The 25,715-nt window shown below is 41.7% G+C and overlaps 1 protein-coding gene across 11 annotated transcripts in view; it reads left to right on the top strand.

Moving 5' to 3' along the window:
* Positions 1–25,715, top strand: part of RBFOX1 (RNA binding fox-1 homolog 1) — a 1,983,080-nt gene that overhangs the window by 1,796,289 nt on the left and 161,076 nt on the right. For all 11 annotated transcript variants that reach the window (XM_087973167.1, XM_087973163.1, XM_087973172.1 and 8 more), the window contains 2 exons: positions 10,077–10,220; positions 19,030–19,083. In XM_087973167.1, coding sequence (XP_087829293.1) covers positions 10,077–10,220; positions 19,030–19,083 — 198 coding nt within the window. The remainder of the gene's footprint in view (positions 1–10,076; positions 10,221–19,029; positions 19,084–25,715) is intronic.

The following is a 25,715-nucleotide window of genomic DNA, read 5'->3' as shown; positions in this document are numbered from 1 at the left end:
TACACAACCCCAAGCAACGGGCCATGGCATGCCAGAAACCGGGCCACGCAAATAAGCAAAGCCCCATCCATGAGATGCAGGAAACCTGGAAAACACGCAACTCCGGTCTACGAAAAAACCTTTCTCCACAGAACCAGTCTCTGGCGCCCAAAAGGTTGAGGGCCACTGGTCTAAAGTACTCAAGCCAGAATCCTTTGAAGCATTGAGTTGTGTTTCACAAATTGTTTTGAATTTGGAGCTATTCCACCTAACTGTATGCAAGGGGGAGTTGAACAAGAGAGATCTACATGATTAGGTGGATTAGGAGGAACCACTCCTAGATTACAAAAAATAAAATAAACTGAATTTTATTTATCTCCTTTCCCTGCTTTGAAGATGCTGGGCAACTTGGTAAAAGGAAACAGGAAATTGCAAGTGATCTTAGTTTGTTCCCTTCATCAAGGAAGGGTTATCCAGCCGATAGGACCTTGGGAAAATGACCAGGAAACTTTTCACTATCTGTTCATTAATTTGGGTGGTTTGATGTGTCCAAAAAAAAAAAAAAAAAGGCTGGTCTGGGGGCACTCAGTATTTTTTATTTTCAACAAATGCCTACTAAGGTTCAACAAATGCCTAAGGTCTTGATTCTTAACAAATGTACCTTTTCTTTATGTATACTGAGAGTATTTACACCAAGACAAATTCCTTGTGTGTCCAATCACACTTGGCCAATGAAGTATTCTATTCTATTCTGTTAGACCATTTTGTCAATCAAGATGAGAATTAAAATGTCAGCTTTGGAAGCCATATTAGCACCAGACGTTTCCACACTGCCACATTCCTGAGCCTGGGAAAATGGGAGGGGGGGAATTTATTGGAGTGTATGTGGTTAGACATAATAGCATTCTTTTGCTAAGTCAAGGTCATGTTATTTCTGCACCTGGGTTGAGTTGGGACGGATGGTGATTGGGGCATGTGATGCGATGATGGGTGCAGGGGGTGCATTTGTAATTTGTTAGTTACTGCAAGGAAACCTGGAACTTTCAGATTCGGGATTTCCCAGATGTGCCAGTTTACAACCCAAATAATGTCTGTCTCAAGAGTTATTTGTTGGAGTGGATGTTTTCTGGAATGCTGACATAAAAGTTGGTGCTTCACTTTGAAGCATGACAGTTTATCATACTTTTTATTATTAAGTTTGGTCACATAGTCAGCCAGATGTTTAGATGGATTTGGCACTTTTGTCCACCTATCCAGTCCTTCCCAAGGATCTGGAATAGAGATGATGAAGTTTGATGGAGGTAAAGGTATTGTTGCAGACAGTGAGCTGATGGTATTATTGTTATTGTCTTTTAAAAAAATCTTTGCAAAGAGTCAAATAAAGACCAAAGTCAAATTGTGTAACAATTAATCATTAGGTTTGCCTTCAGATGTTGTGGGTGCTTCACTGGAGGCTTTCAAGAAGAAGCTGGACAGCCATGTGTTTGAAATAGCATAGGGTTTCCTGCTGGAGCAGGGGGTTGGACTAGAAGACCTCCAAGGTCCCCTTTGAATTCTATTATTCTATGTTCTTAAGTTCTACAGGAGAGGCAATCATTGCATACCTGTAAAGAGCATCACATTACCTGTTTAATGCAAGCTTATTGAAGTCACATTTCTTGCCCAGTGGTGGGATTCAAAATGTTTTACTACCCGGTTCTGTGGGTGTGGTTTGGTGGGTGTGGCTTGATGGGTATGGCCATGTGACTGGGTGGGTGTGGCTTTTCTTTTCTTTTGCAGCTATCCCACCCACCCATTTTTGGGGCCTTGGACCTCTGAGGGGAGGCGTTTTTGCTCCCAGAAGGCTCCTCTGAGCCTCAGAAAGGGACTAAGCCCCTCCCTCCATTTTTTGCCTTCCTTGGACTCAGCAAGGGGAATCCCGGCACAGCTGATCGTATGAACAGCTGATTATCGGGAGGGGAAAAAAAGAAAGAAATACCTTAAGGGGCGAGCGTCAGGCAGGCAGGGCGAGCGAGCGTTGGGCGGGTGGGGCGGGGCAAGCAAGCCAGCGGTAACCAGGTGACCAGGTCAGGGGTTGGGGGCAGCCAGAACAGTTCGGCGACCTATGCCAAATCCTTGCTACCGGTTCTCCCAATCCAGGGTGAACTGTCTGAATACCACCACTGTTCCTGCCCGTATTTATGAACCCTATTCTATTTATCCCCCTATATGCTACTATAACACTACACAAAACTTTGTAGTCCTCATGCCAGCAAATTACAAAATGCAGTACATACTTTCAATACTCATATTTTTCCTATATTTTTGTTGGTTTGAGACTCCTATTAAAATGGTAAAAATGCTTGCATTAAGGGAAAAGCAATCACATACATATATACAGATTGCGCAAAACACACTGGAACAGCAAAATCTCCCTAGATGTGTGTTAATACATGCCAATATGGAATGTTTTGGAGAATATGGAATTTTGGAACGACGCCTCTATAGTTGTAATGTCATTTCTCCACAACACAGCCAATTCTTAAAGCAGACTCAGCTAAAACATCTTATCTCTCTATTTGCAGAGTTTACGCCTGTTCTTAGATACACCTGTGTGTATAGAGGCGGACATTTTGCCTGATAGGCAATTTAAAAGGAATTTGGAAGAAGCCTAGTACTTGAAATTATATTGAAGAAAGACAAATTGAAAAGGATTGAGAAGGAGGATGGAAATAGTCCCAGAGTTTATGAACATTGTTTAGTTGTATTAGACCTGACACTTATCGTCGTAATGAGATTTCTATGGTGGATTTTATAGCTATCCATGAATCTTCCCCAAGTATTGGGGAATCCCTGATAATTACTATCCAGATAGCACTAACTAAACAGGTTGTGAGGTTTTTTTAAAAAAATATTGACGTCCTAATTTATTTATTTGATTTTTTATCCACCTTTATTATTAGACTAGAACTCACATTCTCTTGGCAATCAGTCCAAAGTTCTTCCAGTCAGATTTCATGCCTCGTGTGGGACGAGAACTCACAGTCTCCTGGTTTCAAGCTTGGTACTTTCATCACTAGGCCAAACTGACATTAGTGCTTAATGCTTTAAGGTCGTCTTCCCGATTGGGTATCAGAAATGTAAACTTCCTAGCAATAACAATAACACTTAGGCTTATATATAGCTTTACAGTGCTTTACAGCCCTTTCTAAACGCTTTACAGAGTCATCCTCTTGCCCCCAACAATCTGGGTCCTCATTTGACCCAACTCGGAAGGATGGAAGGCTGAGTCAATCTTGAGCCTGGTGAGATTCGAACGGCCAAACTGCACTCCCCTGGCAATCAGCAGAAACAGCCTGCAGTACTGCATTCTAACCACTGCGCCACCATGGCTCATCTTAGGACAGTGCTGATTAAGGAATTCTGAAAGTTTGCTTTAGGATTACAAAGAAATGCATTCAATTCCCCTTCCTTCAACTAGGATCAGGGGTGGGTTTCTACTGGTTCTGTCCACCTCTATAGAACCGGTAGCTCTGAAGAGCAGCAGACATAGAACCGGTTCTATGTCTGCTGATGTTTTTGCCCACACGCCCACCCGGGCTCTTACCTGATCTTTATTTCCTGATTTTTCAACTTCAGCTGCCGAACGAGGCACAGCTGCAGTTTAAAAAGCAGGAAAAAAGGGCTGTTTCAAAGGCTGCATCTCTGCACACAGCATGCTGATGACGATTTACAGGCGCGTGGCTCACAGCGTGCAGGGAAGTTCATAAATCCCGAACCGGTACTTAACCCTGTCATATCCCACCCCTGACTGGGATATAAACTAAAATTGTACTTTAAAATTGCTGTCCCATCTCCCTCTTTTTTATTGATACAATTATCCTCTGAAAAAGATGGATACACCAAAATTAATATGCAGGGAGTCCTTGACTTACAACAGCACTGAAAAAAGTGACTTATGAAGTTGTGGGAGCTTCATCCCTGGAAGCTTTCAAGAAGAGACTAGATTGCCATCTGTCAGAAATGTGGATGCGAACCTATGGCACGCGTGCCAGAAGTGGCATGCAGAGCTACTTCTGCCGTCATGCAAGAGGTCGCCTGGAAGTGCCCCAATGCATATGCGTGCATGCCCCCCCGCCAGCCAGCTGATTGTTGGGTATCTGCCGTGCATGCACGGGGGAGATGCGCACACATGCGCAGAGGTGGTGCTGTGTGTGGGGGGTTGTGTGCGCATGCACAGGGGGACAGGGAGAGTCGTACGTGCATTGCATCACACGAGCACATGCACGCACGCACACTTTTGGCATGCAAAGTGGAAAAGGTTAGCCATCACTGGTGTAGAGTCTCCTGTTTGGGTGGGGGGGTTGGAATGGATGACCTACAAGATCCCTTCCAACTCGGTTAATCTGTAACATCCATTGTAGCAGCCTCATGGTTATGGCAACTGATTCATATTTATGACGGTTGCAGTTTCCCAAAGTCACGCGATCCTCTTTCACGACCTTCTGACAAGCCAAGTCAATGGGCAAGCTGTATTCACTTAACAACCGTGTTACTAATTGCACAACTGTGGTGAGAAAAGTTGTAAAATGGAGGTAAATTCACTTAACATCTGTCTCACTTAACAACAGAAATATTGGGCTCAATTTGAGCAAACAACAACAACCCCGCATGCTCTGGAAAAACCGAAGCATAGATTAGCAGGAAAATGTATTCCTGTGTGGATTTTGTATGTGTGTATGTTATTCACATATGTTTGTGATGTTTTTGTTAATTCATCCGGCTGAATTACTGTGCCATGTTTGGCCTTTGAAAACCATCTTTGAGTCTTTGGCAATAGGGTTGCTATGTTTGTGTGTGCATATTCATTGCCGAAATAAATCTAACTCTCCAAATACATTTAGCAAAGCAGTTCTAGGTGGCGTTCCGAGGCACTTCCTTGCTCGCCCAATCTTGATTCTATAAACAGAGGTACAATTTGTTTGATATTATCTTGTTGAAGGTCATGTGCAATTTTTGGAGCGATTGCAAGTTTGTACTTCTAGAGAGATTGAAAGATGGCACTGAGCTGAGGTTTGGTTAACCATTTGTCAACCATTGTTGAACAATGGATGACTGGAATGGCACGACCCAGTGTTGTTCAACCTTAGCAACTTTAACCTGTGGGAACTGACCATGCAGAAAGTGGTGAGTGCTTACGTGCAATACCTTGAATAAGAGGCTCTAAACTCTAAGCATTGTTAGAGACCCCACACACCCACTTCACAGTTTCTTTCTGTTGCTCCCCTCTGGGAGGAGGTTTCGAAGTAGCTACGGCAGGACTTCCAGATTCTGTAACAGCTTTGTTCCCTATATGCCCGTGATGGGGTCGGGGCCAGTCAGAGGTGGGATTGGCCAGTTCTCCGAACTACTCACAATTTCCGCTACTGGTTCTCCAGAACTGGTCAAAACCTGCTGAACAGCGCCTCTGCTTCTCATCCAAGAAGGTTTTTCAGCTCTGACTGGATGGTGGGGAATGGAAGGGTTTATATTCTTTGCAAACAGCTGGTCATTTGCTTCCTTTTAGAGAGACGTTGAGGCCACTTGGAGGTTTATCTGTGACCTCAGGGTGACCTGAGTAGGGCAAATGAGTTTGGAGACTTCTTGGAACTGCTGAAAGGACTGTGTTGTAGACTAGAGATAGATCATGTCGTATTCCACTTGGCTGTTCTTGCTATGTAGTTCCCTTAAATTATACTAATTAAAATGATCTTACTCTTCTTGTAGATACTGGGCTTTGATCCAATCCATTTGGATGTGTCAAAATGATTCAGGAAAAAAAAAATATTTGGACAAGACTAAACCAAACAATTAAGAAGTGAAAGCATGATGTTGTAACCTTTTATTAACATAAGAAACAATTTTATGCTGGACTTTCCTATCGTAGTACTTTCAATTTTGAAACCACCTCATAAAAACACAGACCAGGTCAAAACTTCATATAAAACCCATTCATAAAACAACGGGCTGTTGTTTTACTGCTGCAAACAGATTCCCATTCATGAAGCAGGACTTTTGGTATCCTCTTTTCTGTTGTTCCCTAAGCATCCAGTGAAAATTAGGTGATCCTTAAAGGTTGAGATTAGTTCTTAGTCAGTTACTGAAGAAAATGATTAGAAACCCACATGCAAATATTCACCCATGTATGCGCATAATTCTTTCCTGTCTAGCACCTTTTAATCCAGCTTGTTATGTAAAATAATTACCAAATAAGCATTGTGATATGTATCCCTGACTTCCCACAGGGCGAGATAGGTGTGAAAGCCAGTAAGATCCTCATTTATTTGCCAGAATAATAATACATACACGCTAAAATCACACAGGCAGAAAAAAAAAATCTATTAATCCCAATACTTCTAGCAGAAAGTAATTTGAGAAAGGCTGATCTAGGCACAGAACACATCCTCGGACAAGGAACACAGTTACTCCTCAACTTATGACCACAATTGATACCAGTGGTGGTATTCTACTGGTTCGGCCTGGTTCTGCTGAGCCGGTAGCTCCGATGAGCAGCAGATGAGCACCTTTATCCTCTGCTCCGATGAGCACCTTTATCCTCTGCTTTTGAAGGGCACCTGCTTTGTGCGACACAGCAAAGTGCTACGTGCCAGCGGCTGAAGCGACTGGGAGAGTGTAGGCTTGAAGGAGGCGAGTCAAAATGCCTCTGCGCTTGCGCAAACACCTCTACGCCTTGCGCAAAGACTTCTGTGCCTGTGCAAAGGGCGCTTTTGGCGTGTGCGTGCAGGCAAAGTGTGTGCGTGCTTGCAAAGCCTGCCCATCAAGCTATGCCCAGTGGTAAAAATCCCACCGCTGAATTGAGTCCAACATTTCTCCTGCTGATTGAGACGTTTCTTTGGTGAGTTTTGTCCCATTTCTTTGGTCCCATTTTTACGACCTTTCTTTACAGAGTTGTTAAGTGAAATCACGGCAGTTACTAAGTTAGTAACAAGGTTGTTAAGCGAATCTGACTCCTTCATTGGTTTTGCTTGTCGGAAGGTTGCCAAAGGGGATCACATGATCCCAGGACACTGCAATCCATTGTAAATATGAGTCAGGCGCCAACTGTTCGAAATTTAGATGACGCTACTATCGGGATGCTGCAATGGTGAAGAAATGGTAAGAAGTAACTTTTTTTCCAGTGCTGTTGTAACTTCAAACAGTCACTAAAAGAATTGTTGTAAGTCGAGGACTACCTGTAATAAATGAATCTTAGTGTCAGGATTCCAGCAGTTACTCCCCATTTAAATCATGAGTCTCAAGCCAAACTTCCAAAACTTCAAAAGGATTTATTGGGAGTTAACATGTTCGGGACTGCCTGGGTGTAGCCGACCCTGAGACACATCATTCATTGTCACCCCTGACCCTGGTTTCCCCCCACCGCCTGGGTATATCAGAATTCATATTCTCCAATTGGACACATCCATAGCCAAGAGTCATCAATCATGCTCTCCAGTTAAGAATTTTGCACAGCAGAAACTTCAGTCACCTAGTTATTATCTTTGAAAAACTATGGAATGTACTTTTAATTTCCAAGCTGCTGCACTGCTCTTTCAAACCCCTTTCCCCCCTCCCTTTCTGTTGCCAACTCTAAAAAAAAAACAGTAGAAATATTTTAAGAGTTGACCTTTAGTCTTATTTATTAATTTAACGTGTATGTCACACATCTTACTCTGCAAAGTTTCTCTGGGCAAATCGCAAAACTTTCAAGCAAACATATCTTGAATAGTGTCGGAAGAAATATCCATCTGGTTCAGTTCCCAGTGGAGAGAAAGACACTGGTGGAAAGATACAATGGAAAACATGGTGGCTGTTTGGAAAGATGGTTTATGGATGGACAGGACCACATGGGTTCCACATGAGATCCTGGGCAGCTGAATACATGGAGTGGAGAGAGACGGTCATTTATACTGTCACTTGGGCTTTGCCCTTGAGCTTCCTGTTCCTGTGGTAAGAGCATGTATTCTATTGGCTGTAGTCAGACTCCCATGTGGCTATGCAGGGGTCACAGCTGATTTTGTAGGTTGTCTAAGTCAACCTGGTTGACAGAATTAACAGATAATCAGAGTTGTAAGGGACCTTGTAGGTCAACTAGTCGACCCCCCTGCCCAAGTGGGAGACCCTACACCATTTCTGACAAATGGCTGTCCAATCTCTTCTTTAAGGTCTGAAGTGATGGCACTCCCACAACTTCTAAGGGCAAGCTGTTCCATTAGTTGTTTGTTCTCACTGTCAGAAAGTTTCTCTTTATTTCCAGTTTAAAACTCTCCTTGTTCAGTTTCCATCCATTATTCCTTGTCTGGCCTTCAGGGGCTTTGGAGAATAGCTTGACCCAGTGGTGGTATTCAGCCGGTTCACACCGGATCCGGTGAACCGGTAGCAAGAATTTGGCATGGGTCGCCAAACTCACCCCGCCCGCCTGCCTGACATTCGCCTATGTTATTTCTTTCTTTTTTTCCCTCCCGATAATCAGGTGTAGGTAAGACCATTCCCCTTGCTGAGGCCCAGGAAGGCAAAAAATGGAGGGAGGAGCTCAGGCCCCCTCCATTTTTGCCTTCCAGAGCCCCAGAGGAGCCCTAGGGGAGCAAAAATGCTCCCCCAGGCTTCTCTGAGGCGAGGAAGCTCCCAAAACGGAGCTTGGAGGGGTGCTGCGAGCCCCTCCCATGCTCTGTTCCTTTTCTTCCAGAGCCCCAGAGAAGCCTTAGGGGAGCAAAAACCACCCTCCAGAGGCTCCTCTGTGGTTAAGAAGCTCCCAAAAATGGGTGGGGGCTGCAAAAAATAAAAGCTATGCCCACCAAGCCACGCCCACAGGACTGGTAGTAAAAGTTTTTGAATTCCACACTGGCTTGACACCTTCCTCTCTGTGGCAGTTGGTTGAACCTTGGGCTGATGCAATGAAGGGGTTTCATTGTGCAGTTTCTATTGTGGCTGAATGGCTTTGCCCTGAAGGATAATCCCATCACCCTGGAGCTAAATGTCTTGTGTTTCTAGATAGGCTGGCCCAGTCCTTCTCAATGGGCACCAAATACCTGCTGGGGGCAGGGAGCTGAAGCTCCGAGTTTCTGGCTTTAGAAACAGAGAGGAAGGTGGACTATAGAAGGAATAGATTGGACATCCAAGCCTTGCTTATCAATGGAGACCGAGTGGAGCAAGTGGCCAGTTTTATGTTTCTGGGTGTTACCCTAAAAGATGACCTGACCTGGGGGCCCCACATTGCAGCCCCGGTCAGAAGGGCCCAGCAGAGATTATACTACCTGGGACTTCGCAGGAAACAACAACCGAATGGAGAACTGCTGGTGACCTTCTACCGCTGCACCATAGAGAGCATTTTAACATACTGCACCTCTGTATGGTTTGCCAATTGCACAGGGGCAGATAGGACAGCACTCCAGAGGGTGAATGTCATTGCCCAGAGGATCATGGGTTGCCCACTCCCCTCTTTGGAAGAGCTTTATAGTTCTTGCTACCTTAAGAAAATTCAAAACATTCCTAAAGATCCATCTTGTCCTGGGCACCTTTTTTTTTTTTGAACTATTACCATCTGGCAGACGATACAGGAATAATAAAAACAAGGACAAATAGACTGAAAAACAGCTTCTATCCCAGGGCATATATTGAATTCTACTGTACAGTGCAATATTAATGCAATATCGGGGGTTTTCAATTCAATTGTATAGAATGCAAAGGAGGTGTGTTTGTGTTTTATTTTTATAGTTACAATATACACTGAAGATGGCATTTAATTTTGGTGTATGAGGTACAATGACAATAAAGTAAACTGAACTAAAGCTAAGCTAACTTTCTACAATAGTAATTCAAAGGCAGCACCTTGGGAGAAGTTTGCCAGGTCCCACATCTCAAGACATGAACCAACAGGAGAGCCCAATCTGATTTAAACTTTGCTTTTGATGATGATGATGATGCGATTCTTTGCAGGTTGTTTGTTTCTTCCGCCATTGCTGCAGGCACTTGCCCAAAAAACTGCACTGCAGTTTTGGAAGGGAACAGAAAAGTCTCAGTGCAAAATAGATTCTGATCGCTCGGTTAACTTTCTCTTTCCTCTGTCTCCCAAATTCTTTTAGCAGACGGATGATGCAGCACAGACCGACGGTCAGCAACAGACACAATCTTCTGAAAACACAGAGAACAAATCACAGCCCAAACGGCTGCATGTTTCAAATATTCCCTTCAGATTTCGGGATCCGGACCTCAGACAAATGTTTGGGGTAAGCAATGGCTTCCTTATAACACTCTACTTTTTGCTTTTCTTCCTTACTTATGTTCAGTATGTATCTATGTATGTATTCAGCTGTTACGGCTGCCCATCTCATTCTCAGCACGCGTACCCAGTCATATGGCTACAAACCCATGCTGATCTGGTCATGTGACCAAGCCACACCCATACAGTCACATGGCCCCCAAGCCACACCCACAAATTAAGCCACGCCCACAGAACTGGTAGTAAAAAAGTTTGAATACCACCACTGGTCAAGACCCACAAATAACACACTTTCTCATTCAAGCATGGAGGTGAGGCTGACCAAATTCCTGACCCCAGTGCCTGAGGGAAAAGTCAGATTTTTAAGTTTTCTGAAAAACTAAAGTCAAAGTCATCCAAACCTTGGGGCAAAATGTAGAGGGGCCAAGCACAATGACATCTCCTCAACAAACCACGTCTTCTTCAGTTGCTAAGGACTTAGCTGGGCAGTCTCATTTTGATGCTGAATTGTGCAATTTACTCATCTACTTCTTTTTGGTATTCCACTCCTGTGTTGAGTCTGCAGAAAACAAAAGGGAAAGAAGGGGAAAGAAAAGAAAAAAAGAACAATAGATTATAAAGTATCACATCTAATACAGCTTATAGACTTAAGGAGGTAACACCTATGCTTTTAGATGAATGAACTGGATTTTTTAACTCCTTTGTGGCATAAAAAAAAAAAAGAAAAAAAAGAATTGAAAAGAAAAAAGATTTTTTTTTTTAAATTTTTTTATTTTTAAAGATTATGGTGGGAAAGTTTGGGGGTTTTTTTTTTAAGAGTAAAAGGATAGGGGTAAATATATTATTTTGGTGGGATGTGGGTGTTTTTTGGAAAAATTAAAGTAAAAAGTAAAAGATTTATTTTGGTAAAAAGGGGGGTGGGAGGGAAAAAATTATTTTAAAAAAAGGGGGGGGTGTATTTTTTTATTTTAGGGGGGGGATGCAACCAGGGATGGGGGGGGCGGGGCCAAAAAAGTTGGGGATTATTGGAAAAAGATGTATTATTAGCTCCTACCAGATCTTTTAGTCCTGAAGTTGATGAAAGGTGTCATTTGACACAAACCCCACCGAACTGAGGTTGAACTGACAATGATTGTCCTGTAGCTCTTCTGGAAATAGTTAGAAGGCAGTTTCCTAATTCTGGTAGCACAGAAGACAGCAGATGCAGAGCCACAGACTGGCATAAATGTAACTCCAAAACTCTGAAATACTACCATAGCAGGATGGTCACGAGGTACCTTTGCTAACTGAGAAGGAGAGCAGCAAATTCTCCTAGCAAAATATATGATGCTCAAATGGAAGATCAACTGTGGTGAAGAAATATGACCATCCATTATGGAAGCTTTCTAGTATCAAATGGAAAAATGGAACATAGATGCCGAAACATGGACATTGTCTTAACTAATGTGTCAAGTCCATTCAGAAAATACAGGAGCATAAGGAATGCAGTCCAAGGGATTCATTGAACCATGGAGTTGGAAGAGACATAGTGAGTCAGCTGGTCCCAACTCTTGCCTAATGAAGGAATCCTCACACCTTCTCAAACAAATGGCTGCCTATTCTTTCTTGAAAATTCCAAGGGATGCGGTACCTATGAGGCCAGGTGGCAGGCTGCTCCACTGCTTCATATCCCTTTCATCATCAGTACATTCCTTCTTAGTTCAAGTTTGAATCTTCCTCTGCGACTCTTCACCCAATGTCAGCTGTGCTAGGTTGTCAGCACTGAGAACTGAACAAATGATGAGTATCGGGACAAAATGTTTGCATCAAAATGTGTTGAGTACCAAATTTGATGAGTTTCAAACCAGTTTGAAACCACTGTACTTGGTTGTGCTATTTCAGTGTGTGCTTTCCCCAAAGTTTCCCCACTTGGGAATTCCCAATTAAGAAACAAACAAACAAAAAAAAAAGAACATCTGCAAGAAACAGTACAGATTTTAAATATATATATACGTATATTTAAGAAGAGACTTGCAATTTTCTTTACCGCAATGAAAAACAAACTAATTATTCCACTCCCTCTTTTACTATGCAGCTTACCTTTTAAGCCTTTCTAACACAGAGGTAGACAAAGGGAACAAAAGTGTTGATATGCTTTCTCTTGAAACTAAGGGTAGCCCACCATTTAAGACTAATTTATCTTAATTCATTAACTAATTGCATTTTAAATGAAAGAAGACGTCGTATTATTAATGGGTTCCTTTTACCATGTAAAAGGAAATAATTTGCAGTTCAATTAAGATGCTTGTAGTGGGTTTGTTAACATTATTGGAAGGCTAACATTTTAAATATACCCCTTTGACAGCAGCATACAGGAGCCAAACTCATATTCCAAAGGACTTCTTTCTTAAAGAGTTCTGGTTTGTTTATTTATTTACTACATTTGTGTAGCAGTCCATCTGGCCAGTGTGACTCTGGGTGGCTTACAACAATTAAAAAAACAGCAACCATAAAAAAAAAAATAAACCCAACAACATGCAGCTCCCAAAACTGTGATTAAAAAATTGATAACATGTCATCCCAGTCAACCTGTGAATATTATTTAATATAGCCGTTGCTAAGGCTCAACATTAGGCACAACTGCAGAGCCAACTCTTCGAACCCATCCTAAAAGGTGCAATAAAGTTTTGATGTAAATTGATTTAGGTGCCAAACTAAGTTCTCGGATAATGATTTTTTTTTTTTCAAAAAATGGGGGAAGTAAAGGTAAAGGTTCCCCTCGCGCATATGTGCTAGTTGTTTCCAGCTCTAGGGGGCGGTGCTCATCTCCATTACAAAACCGAAGAGCCAGCGCTCTCCGAAGATATCTCTGTGGTCATGTGGCTGGCAGGACTTTTTGTCGAAGGAGCACGGAACGCTGTTACCTTCCCACCAAAGGTGGTCCCTATTTTTTACTTGCATTTTTGCATGTTTTTGAACTGGTAGGTTGGCAGAATCTGGGACAAGTAATGGAAGCTCACTCCGTTATGCAGCGCTAGGGATTCGAACCACCGAACTGCTGACCTTTCTCATCTACAAGCTCAGCATTTTAGTCACTGAGCCACTGCGTCTCTAAAAAATGGGTATCATGGAAGAAAAAACATTTCCTCCTGGGTCCCATCAAATAGTACATGGAACTCGTAAGATGCAACTCCTGCCAGATCTGATGTAGATAGATGTTCCAGGAGAGGAAGTCTCTCAAATTACAACACTGTTGCTGTTGCTATTGTTGTTAATTTATATTGTTCAGTTGAGGCTGTATCTGTCTATCACATAAAGAGAAGTGCTCAAAGATGATACCAAACCTTACTGGATTAATCCAAAGGAATCTTAAACTACTTATCCAGCAACTGTGGTTAACAAGCTGTAGTGGGTATTGTTTGGAAGTTGAGTCATGGCAACAGGACTTGTTTTCTTGTTTCATTGCCCAACCAAGCAGCTTCTTCAATCTGAACAAGTTAGGGGAATAGGAGTAAGCAGAGAGTTGTCAGAATATGCCAACTCCTAAAATTCTTAGGGGTATATTCCTGCACCAACCTCAAGTTTTCTTCCCCAAAGTCTGTGACAATATGTCAGTGAAGATTCTCAGCCATCCAGATGTCAGTGTTCCAACTAACCAACTCCAAACCAATAAACTCTGAGACAAGCATTTCCTCAAAGTTCCATTTTATTACAGTTTTTATTTTTATTAGAGTTGTCATATTGGCACATCTGGGAAAACCCAAATCTGAGTGTTCTAGATTTTCCCTCCCAAAAGAAATTCAAAGATCCATCCCCTGCACCCATCACATGGCCCAATCAAAACGCCATCCTAACTGGAGACATTTCTCCAGACACTCCTCTCCAGGTGCAGGGCACATGTCCTTGACTCTCTGAGAAAGGATGTTGTTGAGTCTAATCTTCCACCTCTCTATGAATCCCCCCTCCCAAATTCCCAGGCACTGAATGTGGCATCCTCGAAGCTTCCAAATAAAATATGGCTTCCAAGGCTCACACCAGATAGCATAGTCTAGAAAATAAGTCAAGGTGCCATAATTCAACTTCCAGACAATTCTACCTGGATGACTGAGAATCTTCATCAACCCCTAGTGGATATGTTTAGTATCAGCATGATAAAACCCAATAAAGAAACCTCATGATGGCTTAACCTTGTGGCTTGAGACAAAACATGGTGAATTGATTTTGGTTTAATCACTGGTTTTGGAGCCATTGTTATAGTTGATCACGTGCAAATGAAGTCTTTATGGACCATGTATTTTGTATTATTTGGTATATTGGTTCTGCTCCTGATACTGATTTACCAATGTTATAGGCCACTTTGTGAAGTCATCTTAATGACTCGTGAAATAAAGAACCCCGACAGTTTGAATGATGTGTATTAGAAAATGTCACTTTCCCCCCCTGTCCTTAAAAGATCACATGGTCACTGGCTTTTTCCTATTAAACATTACCCAGTTTTAGCAATTGACTTTTCTCTTAATTCGGAGCCAATGAAATGATTTCATGGTGAGATTAGATTAACACATCCTCCTGTTCAGATTTATGCAGCTCTGCTTTCATCTAAGAGGGCAGGTCAACCTATTTTCCAAAGCACCAGAGGGCAGGACAAGAAACCGTGGATGGAATCTAATCAAGGAGAGAAGCAATCTGCAACTAAGGAGAAATTTCCTAATAGTGAGAACAATCAACCAGTGGAATGGCTTGCCTTCAGAAATTGTGGGTGCTTCCATCACTGGAGGCTTTTAAGAAGAGACCTCCAGGTCCCTTTGTTATTCTTTGAGTTCCATGAAGCTGAGGACTTCCTACACTCTCCTTTTTTTAAAAAAGGGTGTAACCAAGACAAAGAAAATAGGCCAGGCCAAGATATAACCCACAACTGATTTAAATCAAATTAAATATAGTTCATTGGATCATTTCCTATAATTGAATCACCCCTGTCATTCAAGTATATTTTGAAGATGTTTAGGATTTGTATCTCAGCCACTTGTATGGAACGGTATAGGGTTTTCTGCTTGAGAAGGGTGTCAGACTAGAAGACCTCCAAGGTCCCTTCCAATTCTACTATTTTGTTCTGTTCTGAAACAATTACAATGCTTTAGGAAAATGAACTTTTTCTTCTTGAAAGTTGATTTCTCCATTTTCTCATGCCTCAATATTTATCTTTGTGTGAATCTCTTCAATTTATTGCAAGACACATTTTGCTGCTTTAGAAATTCTTTCAAAAGGCAAGAGAATGTCCATAAAGCTTTCCTGAGCTGTATATGGAACGTCCGCATTTTTTTCCTCCCGAAAAATGGCCAGCTTTATCTCTGCCATGGTCCCATTTTTCATTCTACAGAACTTCCTGCATTTTTCTGCAATCTACTAGTCATTACGAGTAAAAGGCATCGAAAGGCTTTTTTTTTTTTTCAGTACTAGTAAGCGGAGCTTCATGTTGCTGAAGAGAAAATTCTGCCCTTGGGAAATGCTTGGAGAATTTTGGGTTTCATCAATAAATAAATCCACCCAGTGTTCACCAGTTTCATGGAAAAAGCTGAAAGACCAAGCTCTACTGATTGAACACAGCTAGTCCTGCATCCCACTCTGACTGATTGAATACACCTACACAACTCTCCACACACACCATTTAATAAATTAAAGCGGTGTTGGATTTTTCATTTTCTCTTTTGGGCTCAGTTATGATTCTTGGGGAAGAAAACCAAAAGGGAATAAAACCATTCCAAAAAGTATTAGTACCACTTTATAAAACCTTAATAAGACCACACCTGGAATGTTGCATCCAGTTTGGCTCAACGTATTATATAAAAAAAAGATGTTGAGACTCTAGAAAGAGTGCAGAGAAGAGCAACCATGATGATTAGAGGCTAAAACATATGAGGAATGGTTGCAGGAATTGGATATGTCAAGTTGAATGAAAAGAAGAACTTGAGTGACAGGATAGCAGTCTTCTAATACTTGAGGAATTGTCAAAAGACAGACGGCTCAACCTATTCTCCAAAGCACCTGAAGGCAGGACAAGAAGCAATGGATGGAAACTAATCAAGGACAGGAGCAACCTAGAACTAAGGAGAAACTTCCTAATGGTGAGAACAATTAACCAGTGGAACAACTTGCCTTCAAAAGTTGTGGATGCTCCATCACTGGAGGCTAAGAAGAGACTGGACAGCTACTTGTCTAAAATGGTGTAGGATCACCTGCTTGTTCAGTGGGTTTGGACTAGATGACATCTAAGGTCCCGACTCTGTTATTCTGTTACTGTAATGTAGTAAGGAAGGAGTGCAGACTCTCTCTCTTAGCTCTTTCACATCCATGCACATAGACACACTCATAAAAAGATAAACCATCCTTCTGAGGGGAAAGCAGTACTGAAAATAAATATGCATGCATGATCTGAAGCTACTCCCTGCTACTACAAATTGACAATCAGAAGTGCCCCTTGGAATACCAAGGGGTCACACAATCATTCCAAAAAGTACTCCAAAGAATGAACACGATCTTCTTTTTTTCAACATCATTCACGCAGGGGCAAGGACATGCGTGTGAAAGGTATACCACCCCAACATTTGAACAACAACAAAAATAAGCCCATCTTCTCTTACCTTCTCCACTGCACATCTAAAAGAAATTCTGCTTTCTAGAAAAGAGAAGGGGAAAAAAATAAACAATGCATCTTTGATTTGGGATCAGAGAATTTATTGGGGAAAGGAGAGGACTACAGAAGGAATTCCTGGGAATTACCAGTTTTGTGAAAATTCATTTTGGAAAAAAAAAAGTACAATTGTTAATCTTTATTGACCTATTTCCTACCATTATCTGACTTACTAGGTGGCACCTGTCTTCTCAGAATTGCCAGTTATTCTAATGATCGCCTAGGCTAAGTATACTAGTTCGGTTTTACCTTTTCATTTTGCTTTTTTGAGATCTACCTGGAGAAATGGGGCACGTTGTCTGTGACCAAGACAACAGAGGACAATACCCGAGCAATAAGAGTCACTAAATTAAATATTGTTTTTGGAAAAACTCTGCAAAACAGAGTCTCATCTTCACCAGCAGTGTCAGAAAAACATAATAATTAATATGCTCTTTCTAAGATTGGTCCCTCCAGCTCCTGTTATGGCTTCTCAAAATTATTGAACCGTTACTGAAAGAGCACCAAATATTCTACAGATTCACTGGGTAGCAAAGGAAACACAAATTGCAATGATTGAAGAGAGAGCACTGTGGCTTCAGAAGCCGTAAATAAGGAGTGTGCCAGTAAGATCTCCTGCAAATTGTCTGTTTGACTTGATCAACTTTGAATTGACTCAGTTCCAAATTCTCAGTCTGGACTGTCAAATCAATCTGACTCGAGCAAGTTCATTCAATTTGACAAAAGCCACCAAATGCTCAGGTGTATTTGGAGGCAAACCATTTGATCCGACAGTTCAAATCAGCGACCAATCTGGACAGACAATTTGATTCACAAAATTAATAAATTGCCTTTTCTACGTTGGGATCTGTAAATCTTCACAAAAGACCTCTCACTGATATATTCATCTACATCTACTGCAGTGTTTCTCAACATCAACAGCTTTCAGATGTGTGGACTTCAGCTGGCCTGGGAAGTTTGAAAAATGAAGTTCATACGTCTTGAAGTTGCCAAGAAACATTGATTTCCTGCAAAATCTTCAGACAGTCAGCCATGAGTATGTTATTTACCAGTTTGTAAGAGATACATCTGCCTAACTTCAACATTACCATGCAGTCTTCCTTTACAAGGATCTACAATTTGCAGCTTTAGGGACAAAAATCTCCGATGAGAGAATGATACCCCAGAGATCCTGTCTACAGTCTTCTGAGAAACTGCAATCCCTAATGTGACAGAAGGGAAATTTAGCTCTATTAATGTATTGAATCCTATTTAATTTTCATTTAAAATACATGTTAATCAAACCAAATGTAGCTTTTGCCTTGAGCTCATTCACTTTTTAGAGGACATCCTTTAAACCAGATGCAGCTTGCAATTTGCAAGTGATGCCAACTTTTTATTTATGCTGCAATGATGCTTATTAATTAATCTTACCTCTGCTATCCAGGTGCTGTTTTAATTATTTAATTAACTTGTTATTGTGTTATTTTGCTTTTAATTAAAGAGAAGAAATGGAGGAAAGCACAAAGAATGGAAAACTATATAAACATACATATTTAAATATATCAGAGAAGTAAGAGTGGTTAAACGAAATATTACTCTTGGCAAAATCTAAAAAAAAAAAAGAGAGAGAGAGAGAGAGACTGATGTTTACCAACAGTGTCACAAGAAGATAAAAAATATGGATGTTATGTTTTTTGGGGGTTCAATATGGATGTTAAAATGTTTTCATGGGAAACTGTTTGGAAGAGAAGATAAACTAAATAAATTAAAATATGTTACAGGTAAAATAGTATTGCTTAGCCTTTCATGTTATGATATTAGGTCTGTTATAGAATGTAAAAAAAAAGAATAAGATGGAATTAAAAATTCAACAACAAAAATTATGAATTGCATTATATAGAAGTCTCCAAAGGCTTTAATAAAACAATCCCAATTATAAAAATGGCCAAAACAGATATTTCACCTGGGACTTAAGGAAGGTAATATTGATACCAATTGCACCTCCCTTTAAAAATTTGCATAAATGTGCAAGTCTTTTAGTATTCCATTAGTTTCCCTTGGTAAACATTGCTTAAAATGAAGAAATGTTCCTTCCATACAAATTTAAATGATTCTCATGACGTTTTTTTTTCATCAATGCTCATGCGATTTTTCTGTTTCTTTGCAGCAATTTGGTAAAATCTTAGATGTTGAAATTATTTTTAATGAGCGAGGCTCAAAGGTAAGCAACTGAATACACTTGTGGAAATGTTTAATGGATTGAAAGTGTTTACTGAAAAATCAGAGGAAGCAAATACGCAACAGTATTAAGACCTCCTTAAGTATCACCTTTAACAGAGTCACCTATGATGTCATTTACCCAAACAGTATGAAATTTATTGGTCTAATTTTGAACCCCTTACAAGGGATAATTTTAACTAAGATAAGCTGCCACCAGTTAAATAGGAATATTGTTTCCTGCTTTTAAATATAATCAAATGTTGTCTGCTGAATTCCTTTCCCATCTCCAATAATTGCCATATTCATTGTGAGATTAGTTCAAGCTTGCAGTGGGGAGAAAGGGGTCATTAGAACAGATACGCTGCTCTTGAAATGGAAGCAAATAATATAATTTAATATCTTCTGAAGCAATTACTCGATCAAAGATGAATTATGAAATTGCCAGCGTTTGCATGTTTAGGGAAAATTGTTTCTGAATTTAAAGAGATGTGTTACTTGTCCTAATTTGAAAGGTGAAAGATTTTCCTGACACTCACATCACATACTTAATTTCCATTTGAACCCACATATAGAGTTGGCCCATTTTTCTACACTATATTATACTGTTATTATATTATTCTAGATCATATGGCTGGATTGATAAATTATCCAGTGGCATGCAGACATAAGCTTTTCACTCACACCTCATAGGGATATTCATTGGGGTGTGAGTCAAAAGCTTCAAGAGGCCAGTTGTGACTGCACAATCAAAATTCCACCCCTTTGTGATTTGCGTATAACTTCAACATATGTACAGAGATGGGGGAGGGGTAGCTTTGATCATACAATTGTGACCTCTGTCTTTTGATTCCCGCTGAAGCCCCTGCAGACTCATTGAACCTGTACTATATTTTAGATATCAACCAAAAAAAGTTGGTTGCCCAAATATAATTAATCAGTGAGGCTCACAGGGTTCTCCTTGCTGCCAAATTAATCATTACTCCTATAAGAGAGATGAGTTGTGTACTTACAAGTAATCTTTGACATAACAACTCTAATGGAGCTTGCCGTTTATGATCATATATTATAATGACCGTAAACCAGGTCGGTCATATCATGTAATCGACCTGATTTTATAACTTCTTTTGTAACAGTTGTTAAGTGAAACATGAGAGTTGTGAAGTGATTACCATGGTCATTAAGTCAATACTGTAGTCATTAAAATAACTAGTGGTTTGCTATGGGCATGGTTTTGCCCCAAAATGGAAAGTAATTGCCTTTGTTTTTTGAAGAAGAAACTATTGTGGGATCCTGCAAATGGCCATAAAGGCAACTGCAGCTGGATGAATACCACATCTAGTTTTGGTCGCCACGATTTAAAAAAGATGTTGAGGCTCTGGAAAGAGTACAGAGAAGAGCAACAAAGATGATTAGGGGACTGGAGGTCAAAACATATAAAGAACGGTTGCTAAAATTGGGTAGGTCTAGTTTAATGAAAAGAAGGACTAGAGATGGCATGGTAGCAATCTTCCAATATCTCAGGGGCTGCCACAAAGAAGACGGGGTTAAACTGTTTTCCAAAGCACCTGAAGGCAGGCCAAGAAGCAATGGGTGGAAACTAACCAAGGAGAGAAGCAACCTAGAACTAAGGAGAAATTTCCTGACAGTTAGAACAATGAATCAGTGGAACAACTTGCCTCCAGAAGTTGTGAATGCTCCAACACTGGAAGTTTTAAAGAAGAGATTGGATAACCATTTGTCTAAAATGGTGTAGGGTTTCCTGCCTAAGCAGGGGGTTGGACTAAAGACCTCCCAGGTCCCTTCCAACTCTGTTATTCTATTCTAATCCATTCTGCATTGTTAAGCACCCGAAGTTTGGTTATATGACCACAGAAGGAGGCCCAACCATTGGAATTTTGAATCTAGGTCCTAAGTGCCTTTGGGGTTGGTCTTAACTTTGAATAGTCTCTGAATAACTGGTCATAAAGACTACCGTTAATTAGATTGCTTATGCCTGAAACACATCCGAACCTGCAGCAGCCCACCTCTGTCCATCGTCCAATCTCAGGGTTCTGATAGAAGAGATCTCAGATTTGACCTGTGGGCTCCTTGGTGCCCTCTAAGCTTGGTAGCTTTCTGACAGATGTTTCATTATCAAACAAGGTGACACCATCACCAAGCACTGATGATGTTACCTAGTTTGGTAATGAAACATCTGCCAAAAAACCCACCAAACTTAGAGGGCACCCAGGACCCACCATCTCAAGGTTTTCAGCGCTCTATCCATACCCTCAGAAGTTTACATGTCCACATTATAGACACGTAATTCCCTTCAACTTCTCAACTCCTGTCTTCTTAGAGAATCCAGCCATGTAGCTCTATTTGGGGTCGGAAGTCTTAAAATGATACTGCCAATGTCTCCTGTGATTTCACAATGTCCTTGATGTACATGGTGTGAACATGTTCTGTTTCTCTTCCTGTGTTTTTGTTTTGATATCAAGGAAATGTCACGTTTTTCTGTCAAAATGGTAAATTTGGAAGTTGAAGCTGCCAGGTCCTATCTGTTCCAATGTGTAGAGCTGGTATGAATTGCTTAAAGTATTATGCTAAGTACATTTTGGAAGGGTGAGTTATTGGATTAGTAATTTTTCATTAAAACATGAGTCCAGGTCTCCCAACTGGAGAATATTTTGTATATGGGCTTCCAGGTTGTGCAGTCACAGCTGAAAGTATTCATTTCATTGCTGGCAGCAAATCTGAGAGGCTTTCTGAAGATGTGTCCCACAGTAAGGAACATACTAAATTATGGGATATTGCTAATGGATGAGAGCCAGCTGGGTGTAGAGCAGGGCTGTCCAACCTTGGCCCCTTGAAGCCTGGCGGACTTCAACTCCCAGAATTCCCCAGCCAGCTGGAGTTGAAGTCCGCCAGGCTTCAAGGGGCCAAGGTTGGACAGCCCTGGTGTAGAGTTTAAAACCCCAGGCTAGAAGCTGGGAGGCTGTGAGTCACAAAACAAGCTGGGTGACCTTGGGCCAGTCATTCCCTCTCAGCCCTACAAAGGAGACAAGGGCAAGCCACTTCTGAAATCTTGCTGAGAAACCTGCAGGGATTCATCCAGGCAGTTGACAGGACTCAAAACAAGACTCAAAGGTACCAAACATGAAAAAAAAAACCAAGAAAGCCAAGATTGTCACTCAAAGATGCTTTTTCAAAAAGCAACTGGCCTGTTGTTGTTTTCCCTTGAGGAAGGAGAAGACATTTTGCTTCTCAACTAAGAAGCTTCATCAATTCTGGCAGGATGGTGGGGGTGTTGGAAGGATCCTAATTTTTTTTACCAGTCATCTGGTCATTAGCACTCTTCCTGAGAGCTCTTGAAGCCACTTGGCGGTTTGTCTGTGTCCTCAGGGTCACCTGAATCAGAGTGCAATTGGTTGAGGAGTCTTCTTGGCACTTATGAAAGCCCTGTGTTTTAGACTGGAGGTTGAGGGTATCTTACCCCTCCCCCTCAGTTGAGTGAGGGGCTGCTCATTGTTAACATAAATGTCCTCTTTTTACCCCTCTTTCAAACCAATGGCCTTCTCTATCCAGAATGTGGACTTTGCTGTCTTCAAAATCTCTCAAATGCAGAATGGACTGCTGAACCCAATCCTGGTGGGCTTTTTCTCTTATGTTATGCCATGTGTTTGGGAAGGGTTTTTTATTTGTTTTCTTGTTTGTTTGTTTCACCAATATATAGATCTGCACAAGGGTGGGGCTGCTGGGGGTTCGCAGGGGTTTGGGAAGGCCCCTAGCTAAGATTCTGCGCAGTTCCGGAGAACCCCCAAATCCCACTCCTGGCTGGCCCCACCCATCCCACCCCTCCCCTCCCAGGAGTCCCCACCAGTGGTGGGATTCCATTTTTTTTACTACCGGTTCTGTGGGCGTGGCTTGGTGGGCGTGGCAGGGGAAGGATACTGTAAAATCTCCAGTCAGAGGTGGTATTGGCCGGTTCTCCAAACTACTCAAAATTTCCGCTACCGGTTCTCCAGAACTGGACAGAACCTGCTGAATACCACCTCTGGTCCCTACACAGCCCATTTTGGATGCAGTTAAGTGCAGGGCATGGGTGTAGACTCAGGAAGGGTAACAAACGGGCCTCCCAGAAGTTCGGGAAGGCTGGACATGGTCCCGTTTCTGGCTTCCAGAGAGCCTCTGGAGCCCGGGGAGGGCAAACCCCCCCCCCTGCCAAGGTTCAGGATGCTGACTAGGCCATGCCCACCATGGCCACGCCCACCCAGCAACCGGGCAGAGAACCCATTGCTAAAATTTTTGAAGCGCACCCCTGGATCGGCACATGTTTCACTGAATTGCATTGATCACAATGCTCTGCTAAACACTCCAGTTGCCTTTTTGAAAAATCACCTTTGGGACAACTCTGACCTGGATGACCGAGAATCTCCACAGAAGAAGTCAAGGTCTCTTTCTCTGAAGTAAAACACCACTTAACTTAAGCTTGGGAGCAAATCAGACATGCCAATTAGGAATTAAGGCAAAACTGCCAGAGATCAAATAAAGATTAAATTCCTACTCTGTTCCTCCCCACTCCCCACGCACAATCTTTGTTCTCTGTAAAATCAGGTGGGAAACATTCCAGGGAGTTTAAAAAAAAATTAAAATAATACTTTCAGAAGAGAATAATTAGAGCTTTGCAAATCTCCTTGCTACTCATCTTTTTAATATCCCCCAAAGCCTTAAAATGTAGTCAAATTTATTCAAGGGTCCCTGGAGAACATCGGTTCATTCCAAGGGAGTGTCATGGGGAAAGATCATTTTCTCACAGGCACACGTCTAGTCAGTGTGGCTGGTGAGAATGGAAGAACTCAGCAGACGATCAAGAAGGGAAAATCCTATCTCACCATCCCATAGAATTTGTCAGAAATGGTGTAGGGCAGGGGTGTCAAACTCGATTTCATCGAGGGATGGATTAGGTTGTGTTTGACCTTGGGTGGGCGGGGTGGGGGTGGCCAGGGTGGGCATGGCTAGCTTGACATCATTTGTGTTGGGGGTGCCTGTGGTGGCCCGAGCACTCTGCCAGCAAAAACAGGTCCTGTGGGGCACTCCTGAGCTCTGTTTTCACTAGTAGAGAGTTGCAAGAGGCCGTCACAGCCAAAACAAAGCTCAGGAGCCCATTTTTGCTGGCAGAGACACCACGAGATGGTGGCTCTGTGGGCTAGATCTAAGCACCCTGTGGGCTGGATCTGGGCCCTGGGCCTTGAGTTTGACATCCCTGGTGTAGGGTCTTTTGCTTGGGTGGGGAATTTGACTAGATGACCTACAAGGTCCCTTCCAACTCTGTTAATCTAATCTAATCCCATCCTTCATAGATTGACAGAGTTGCACTGAACACTTGAATTGTCTCCCACTAGATCCTTCTGTTCCATCTGAATCTTCAGGATGGTTTTTCTTTTACCATCAACTCCCAAAACTAATAGGAAAAAAAGCAGATGTATGCAATTCATCCTGCCGGTGCACAGTTGTATAGTCAAATCACTTCTGAATACCTTATCTGTGTCCAAAAGTGGAAAATACCCCAATCAAAAGGGCCTTCTTGTCAAAGTGAGCTGGTTCTCTTCTAGAATAAAAATCCCATTAAAAAAGATATGCCCAGACTGATTTATAAATTTTCAGTCCTTCTCCATCATTTTAGTGATTTAATGATCAACAGAAACCATCACAAAAACATGGCAATAACGTATTGACATATAACTTGCATAGGAAAACCTCTCACTGGTTCGTATTCTTTGAGAAACTCTGTTTCTCATCATATATCACATTCTTCATGATAGCATGTAGGCAAAGTCTGTTTATTTGTTTTGTTTTGCTTCGCTTTGCTTCCATGCTATTATGAGACTTTTATCCCTCTTTTGTCCTCTCATCATAAGTACAACTGCCACCCGCCCCCTCGTCTTCTCTTCTGGAAATTTTCATTTCATCCCATCTTAAACAAGAACAGCTTCTCAAGCATTATCAGAGCTTAGAGTCTCACTTTTAGCCTTCCTCAGGGTTTTGACATAGTTTATTCCATCCAAGCTAATAAGCTTGGAGAGAAAGAGATGAAACAGTCTAAATCCCATCTTGAAGAGCCGAGGTGGCACAGTGGTTAGAATGCAGTACTGCAGACTACTTCTGCTGACTGCCGGCTGCCAGCAGCGATCCTGACAGACTTAAGGTTGACTCAGGTTTCCTTCGTTCTGAGATTGGTAAGGGTGGGTGGGTGGGTGGGTGGGTGGATAGATGATGATGATAGATAGATAGATAGATAGATAGATAGATAGATAGATAGATAGATAGATAGATAGATAGATAGATAGATAATATTCTGCTCTAGCAAATGAATTTGTTGGTGTATGTGTCTCTGTAGTTCTATATATACAGTATATCTATTTGCTAGAGCAGCAATTTGTGTTGGAAAGCATTCTCGGTGGATCGAATGAAAATATTTCCACTTGGAGAAGGATCTTCCTTTGAATGTATCCTTCTCCTGAAATAATCTCAAGGAGACACCCTTGTTCTAGTGATAGTCACCTATTTGGGGAGAATCAAGACATGAGCGTTCACTTCAGTGGAAAGACAGCCACAGTTCTGCTGCCTCCTTTGAAATAAATAAGGGATCTA

The sequence above is a fragment of the Notechis scutatus genome, chromosome 12 (assembly GCF_049901735.1).
Source record: "Notechis scutatus isolate UNSWTSFEM ecotype Mainland chromosome 12, rNotScu1.2, whole genome shotgun sequence".
Classification (NCBI taxonomy): domain Eukaryota; kingdom Metazoa; phylum Chordata; class Lepidosauria; order Squamata; family Elapidae; genus Notechis; species Notechis scutatus.
Note: the sequence above shows the minus strand (reverse complement) of the source record. Positions and strands in the feature narration are given on the sequence as shown.